This window comes from Xiphias gladius, chromosome 4 (assembly GCF_016859285.1).
Source record: "Xiphias gladius isolate SHS-SW01 ecotype Sanya breed wild chromosome 4, ASM1685928v1, whole genome shotgun sequence".
NCBI classification, from domain to species: domain Eukaryota; kingdom Metazoa; phylum Chordata; class Actinopteri; order Istiophoriformes; family Xiphiidae; genus Xiphias; species Xiphias gladius.
In genome coordinates, this window is record NC_053403.1 from 14,134,063 (window position 1) to 14,140,710 (window position 6,648).

General features: G+C 40.3%; 1 protein-coding gene across 2 annotated transcripts; it reads left to right on the forward strand.

Moving 5' to 3' along the window:
• The first annotated feature begins 947 nt into the window (after positions 1-947).
• On the forward strand, positions 948-5,173 carry LOC120789408 (zinc-binding protein A33-like). 2 transcript variants are annotated; one of them, XM_040126107.1, is made up of 8 exons: positions 948-976; positions 1,229-1,306; positions 1,437-1,936; positions 2,098-2,193; positions 2,279-2,509; positions 2,605-2,627; positions 3,053-3,171; positions 3,330-5,173. In XM_040126107.1, exons 3-8 carry the CDS (start codon positions 1,532-1,534, stop codon positions 3,839-3,841), a joined length of 1,386 nt encoding a protein of 461 aa, XP_039982041.1. In that variant the 5' UTR covers positions 948-976; positions 1,229-1,306; positions 1,437-1,531; the 3' UTR covers positions 3,842-5,173. The 2 variants fall into 2 exon arrangements, with proteins under 2 accessions (XP_039982041.1, XP_039982040.1); XM_040126106.1 differs by lacking the exon at positions 948-976 and having other exon boundaries at positions 1,222-1,306.
• The last annotated feature ends 1,475 nt before the right edge of the window (positions 5,174-6,648 follow it).

Sequence of the window (6,648 nt, forward strand, 5' to 3'; positions counted from 1 at the left end):
TGCAACAATGTCTTCTAGAAATTATTTTTTTAATAGTAATTTCACTTCATTCAGCATCTTCGTTTGGATGTATTGCATTGAAACATTTGATATTACATCCTGGGTGAATGTACACGGCCTGTGCTCATCTGCGCCCTCAGGATTTTTCATGTTACTGCCTGCTTTGGCAAATGTGCCATCCACTCCCACCACTGACTAATAATGAGAAATCTTACACAAGTTATTTACCAGGAATTGAGCTCCTGGGACATAATCTGGTTCCATTTCCCAGGAACCATACTTGCTGGGTCCTAGGAAGTTTAGCACGAGTGCACCTGTGTGTTCCCATACTGTAGACCACCATATGTACTGAAACAAACACACCCTCTTCGGACCTCATTAACACTACTAGGCAGGCTGTTGTAGATATAGTCCAAGCATAAACTGCTGTGATGACAGTAACCTGGATCAACTTCTCCCCAGCAGTGGTTTCTTCCGATCAACCACGCTGGGTCAAGTCCTGGGGGCCGGTTCCACCTCCTCTGCTTGCTTTTACATAGTTTCATCACCAAAGTGTGAAAAAAACAACAAAAAAACAACTAGTTCCCAATAGTTCCAATGTACCACTAAGTAAAAACCAGTAAGAGCAGCGACAAAGTGTATTTACTGTTTCTGGCCGTTGTGGCCAACAGGCCTTTGTGCTATGAACTATCTAGTATCTTTATGCATTTACAAATATGTGAATGTGAAAAGAGCCTCCAAGGAAAAGGAAAAGAGTGCAAAGACACACGATCCAATATACAGGGCAAACCATCTCAGATCATTTCACTGACACAGTCGGTGGGGCCGAGGCAGCCGGCCGGCCGGAGAATCCAGCCACTCTGCAAACTTACTGCTGCCGCTGCTTTGCTTCTGAGTCTGTGAGATAACCACGCCCCATTAGTTTCGATATGACAGATGGAAATAAGAAGAGCACGGAAATAAATGAAGCACTCAAGTAAATAAAAGTTTTTATAAAAAACCTCATTTGAAATAAAAACCTATCTACTTTTTTATTTATTGAAACATAACTCATTTATATATTTGTTTTTATATTAATATATTTATTGTCTCCTTTATTTATTTAAGAATAGCGCATATTCATGTATTTCACAGTCATATCTATTTATTTATGTATTCATTTATTCCGTTAATATTGACTGAAATTGCATTCCATAAAAACGCTCCTTCTTCTTTAAACATCAACCAGGAAGTAGTGACTATAGGTCAGCACACGAGGCTGCTCTCGTTAATGAACTTTTAAAAGAAATTAAGGAAGACGATTGGGGTGCGTATGTATGCATATATATATATATATAAATATATGTATATGTGTGTGTGTGTGTGTGTGTGTGTGTGTGTACTGAGAATTCATGGGTGTTGTTGTTGTTTTTTCTGATACTACTTGGAACTGAAAGTACCGAACCTGGGCGCTGGCTGAACAAACACGAGTGAATCTGTGGAAACGAAACCAAGTCGCCTCCCGGAGACAAGCTCGGGAGAAAGCGACAGGATGGCCGGTAACGTGTCGCAGTCCGAGGCGGATTACACGTGCCCCGTGTGCTGTGATATATTTAAGGATCCAGTGCTCTTGTTGTGCGGCCACAGCTTCTGCAAGTACTGTCTTAAGGAGTGGTGGAGACAAAGTAGACTCCAGGCGTGCCCGGTCTGCAAGGAAATATTTCCGATGGCTCAGCCTCCGCGTAATCTGGCGCTAAGAAACCTGTCTGACACCTTGAGACGAGAGAGGGGTCAGAGAGCGACCTCAGGATCTAAGGAGCTTTGCAGCCTGCACAGCGAGAGGCTCAAACTCTTCTGTCAGGATGATCAACAGCTCATCTGCGTGATTTGTAGGGATGCACAGAAACACAAGAAACACAACTGCGTCCCCGTCGATGAAGCAGCAGCAGACCTTAGGGTGAGCAGTATAGTTTGATAAAGCAGCTGAGAGAGGTTACAGCTTTAGTTGTTTTGAGAATTTTAGAAATGATTCTTCGTATTGCACATTGCAAACGAATGCGCTGTGTAACCGATTCACTGTGTACCATGTCATTAATGCATGTGCCTTTTTATTTCTAGACCAAACTCAGGGTTGAGCTGATGCATTTAAAAAGCAAACTGGGATCATTTAAAGCACAAAAAGTCAACTGTGATAAAATGGCCAGACACATCAAGGTAGGTCACCCACAGAGTGCTCATAGAGGCAGCCAGCAACACGTGGTGTGGTCTGCCTCTCATCAATAAAGTTGTTTCTCCCCAGCTCCAGGCTCAGCAGACGGAGAGGACAATCGGAGAGGAGTTTCAGAAGCTTTACCGGTTCCTGAGAGCAGAGGAGGCTGCCAGGCTAGATGCGGTGAGGAAGGAGGCGACACTCAAGAGTGAGGCGATGAACATCAGGATCGTTAATTTGGACGCGGAGATCTCCTCGCTCGCAGACAAAATCCAAACCATAGACAAGGAGATAAAAGCTGAGGACTACTCATTCATGCTGGTACTTAGTGATGACCTGTGTTCATTCTGATCTGAATATTGAACATCTAAACAAAATTAGAGGTATTGATTTGTCATTTTTTTCTTTTTTGATAGAATGTCAAATCCACTTTGGAGCGGTAAGTGGTTTTCTGTACACTATTTATCAAAGACTATTGAAACCTCGATGAAACATTGCAGATGAATTGCAAAACAAAAATCAAAACTACGGCATGTAGATTCACAGGTCTGGTAAATATATACTATATTGATAACACAATCATAAGGAAGTTTCTTAAAGGTATCTAGCTAACTGCACCGGATACAAAGGCATGGTTAATGATCGTCACAGGGTTAACAGTCATGTTTAGGGCAAAAAATAAAGAATAAAGTTTGAGATTTTAGCTTTGTCATAAACTCATTTTATTTATACTTATTACTTGCTTACAGTAAATTATTTGCTGTATCATGAGCACCATGAGTGCACTGCTCCAAACAAAATGCTATCAGTTGAGTGCCAGTGAAATACTATGAAACAATCTATGGCTGCCTAATGTTCTTTCAGGTCAAAGTGCAAACTCTCAGAACCAGAGACTCCAGTGGGGGCCCTGATCGATGAGGCCAAACATCAAGGGAAACTGCTTTTCGCAGTCTGGATGAAGATGAAGAGTATAATCAAATACAGTAAGCAATGGACTGTTCTGTCTGGCTCACCATATTCTGACATTTTGATCTGCAGGGTTATTATTGGTAAATAATTAAATTACTGAGTAAAAAAATAAAAAAATAAAGTACTTTCAAAAAACAGTCCCATAAACATTCACTCTCATTTTTCCATCCAGCCCCTGTAACCCTGGACCCAAATACCAGTGGCCCACAACTGATTCTGTCGGAGAATTTGAGTCATTTGTCAGAGAGTAAGAGGGCTCACCGGCTTCCTAACAACCCAGAGCGAGAAGGCCTCTTTACTGTTCTCTGCCACGAAAGCTTCAGCTCCGGGAAACACAGCTGGGATGTGGAGGTGGATGGTACTTGGGCCGCTGGTGTGGCTACTAGAACCAAGCACAAAACCTCTCCAAGGGTCTGGGGCATTTACGCGTATGGTTCCAACGATTATTTGTTTGAACTTACCACAGACAAATCATTAGATTCCATATCAAGAGATATATTACCCAAAAAGGTCAGAGTGCAGCTAGATTACGACCAAGGGCTACTATCATTTTTTGACCTTGACAGAAAAGCACTTGTACACATCATCAAACACACTTTCAGAGATCCAGTTTTTCCATATTTTAATGCGACTGTAAAAATCCTTCCAGTTGATGTGTCAGTGAGGATAAGACAACCCACATAAACATTCTGCATTACTGCAGAGGCCAGACAACAAGATGAAATCCTGTCTCCTAGAAATGACTGTTATATACAACTAATTTGCAATAACAAATATATTTTAAAGGGAACATAATTTTGATTATTATTTCTATTGACATAACAAGAATCTGTTGTCAGTTAACATATTTGGCAAGTCACAAGTTTGACTGAACACATCAGTCAAATATCCAACATATTTGTTTTCTGCCAAAATATCCAATCTTGCAGTACAATATCCACTTGTAGTGACTACAGTATTATTAAACTTTGTTATAGTTATGTTTAGGCACTCACAGCACTTAGGACAGGTTAGGGAAAGATTGTGGTCTGGTTTAATATAGGAAAAGTTCACAGTGACTTCAGACACCACATGTTTATTTACATTTCAACTTTTGTTGCCTAACCACAGAAATGACTATGAATATGAACTCCGATCTGTGATGCCACAGTCTTGAGCTTTGTACACCTACCATCCAACCCAACCTCTTCCTGGCAACTCTGGGACTATTCATCGATTCAGTGCTCCATTCAAAAAATGTTGCCTCTGAACATAATCCACGCAGCAATTACATTTATCGCCACAACGTAATTGGGATAACAATTTTGTAATAAATATAAACCTAATTTTGAAGAGACAGGATTGCAAGATGAATCCTTGATATGGCCTTATTTTGGGACCTCCAGCGTTGTTTATGTGTTAACTCAGATAACCACTCTTTACGACCGTGCTGAGCAGAGAAGCATCTCAGAGTGAACAGCCTGTTGAACCTTGAAGCGGATGGGCCCCAACAGCAGAAGACCATGTCGGTTTCCCCTCCTTAAGCCGAGAACAGAAATCTGAGGCTGCAATGGGCACAGGCTCACCGGAACTGGACTGTTGAAGACTGGAAAAACGTAGCCCGGTCTGATGGATCTCGATTTCTGATGAGTGTACGCAGATGGAAGGGTCAGAATTAGGCACACCGTGAAGGACCCAACCTGCCTTGAGTCAACAGCCCAGGCTGGTGGTGGTGGTGTGATGGTGTGGGCGATGTTATCTTGGAACATTTTGGGGCCCTTAATACAAATTAGTCATGTTTTACATGCCAGAACCTGTCTGAGTATTGTTGCTGACCACGTGCATCCCTATATGGCCACAATTTACCCATTTGCTAATGGCTACTTCCAGCATGATAACGCACCATGTCCCTTGCATTATCTTGTGACAAACCTTGCCACAAAAGGTCGTCTCAAACTGGTTTCATTAACATGACAATGAGTTCAGTGTACTTCACTGGCCTCCCCAGTGACCAGATCTGAATCCAAAAGAACACCTTTGGGATTCGGTAGAACAGGAGACTCTGAGCATGAATGTGCAGCTGACAAATCTGCAGAAATGACGTGATGCAATCATGTCAACATGGACCAGAATATCCAATGTCTTGTGGAGTCCAATCCCACGAAGAACTGAGGCTGTTTTAAGAAAAAAAAAAGGGAGGCTCTACCTAGTAATATTATGGTGTTCCTAATAAACATGTATTCTGTATACACATGAACACACACACACAATTGTTACATTTTGTTACATTGTTACACATCCATTGCACTTCCATATTTTTTATATATATGTGTAACATAATTCATTGTATGTTTTTAATAGATTGTGTGATTCACAGGTTGGCAGAGATATGGCTAAATATATGAATCTCTGCGTTTTGAAAGTTTGACTTTTAAAAATAATTTCTGGTTTAAATCTATCATATATTCTAAATGTATTATCTGTTTTGATTTGATTTTATATAGTGGTTGCTGTTTTAAGGCTAATGGAGTGATCATTTAAATATATAGCGATCAGCCTAATAAAACTTTTTTTTTTCTTTTTTGCGTTTGTTTTTTTCTTTTCCTTTTGCGGCATTTTTTTTTTTTTTAGGCATAATAAATGAAAGTGACTCAACTTGTACATCTGTCAATATCAGTTGAAAAAAAACAACAAAATACATTGAAAAAATAATGTAAAAAAACAAAGCCAATGCATCGAATACCACTACATCTAACATGAACCTTGAAAAAAAAAAAAAACTATAAGAAAGCTAAAAACAAACAAATAAAAATATATGCAGCTCTGAGCCAGTGTGAATGTCTTAATTGGGAATCTCCAGTTTTCCCATAATGCCCCAGTGTGGCTGACTTGTCTGCCTACATGCACACACAGCACAAGAATGAATCATTATGAGGCAATGCCTAATGTCTCTAGTGTACTGCCATCTCTCTCTCTCCCTCTGTCTTTCTCTCTCTGTCCACCACTGACACACTCGCACACGAGTTCCAATCTCCACACTGATACTGAATCTCAGTGGTATTACAGCTGGAATGCGTGCTATGTTTTTTCAACTAATGAAAGAATGAACAAAAACAAACAGAGGGGCCAAATTAAAAGAGAAAAAGGATTGAAAGAAGAAAAAACACTGAGGGAGAAGAGAAAATAGAAGGGGCATACAGGCGTCTCTCATTCAATTTGTATTCCTCTTCATGTTTTACATGAGTCGTTCTCAGTCCAGTTTTCTCAGGGCTAATGAAGGTTGGAGATCAGGGGTTGACGGACACAACATCTGCTCAAATGTGGTCTTGGGGGGATACCCCCCCCCCCAGATTACTCAAGATAAATTTCAAACTTTATAAGTCTGTCTTTCAAGAAAGCTGGAGGAGCGTCAGTTTGAGTAATTACTCTTCCATTATTTAATTAAGCAACGTTTATTTTTCAGGTTTGATATTTAGATTAGACATTTAGATTTTTTTCATACCTTGATCCAA

What these genes read in the sequence shown, in the direction of transcription:
- LOC120789408 (XM_040126107.1), top strand. Translation starts at nt 1,532, where the DNA reads ATGGCCGGTAACGTGTCGCAGTCCGAGGCGGATTACACGTGCCCCGTG. An exon ending in AAATGGCCAGACACATCAAG is followed by an intron (nt 2,194 to 2,278) that starts GTAGGTCACCCA and finishes GTTTCTCCCCAG; the next exon opens with CTCCAGGCTCAGCAGACGGA. An exon ending in GAAGAGTATAATCAAATACA is followed by an intron (nt 3,172 to 3,329) that starts GTAAGCAATGGA and finishes TTTTCCATCCAG; the next exon opens with CCCCTGTAACCCTGGACCCA.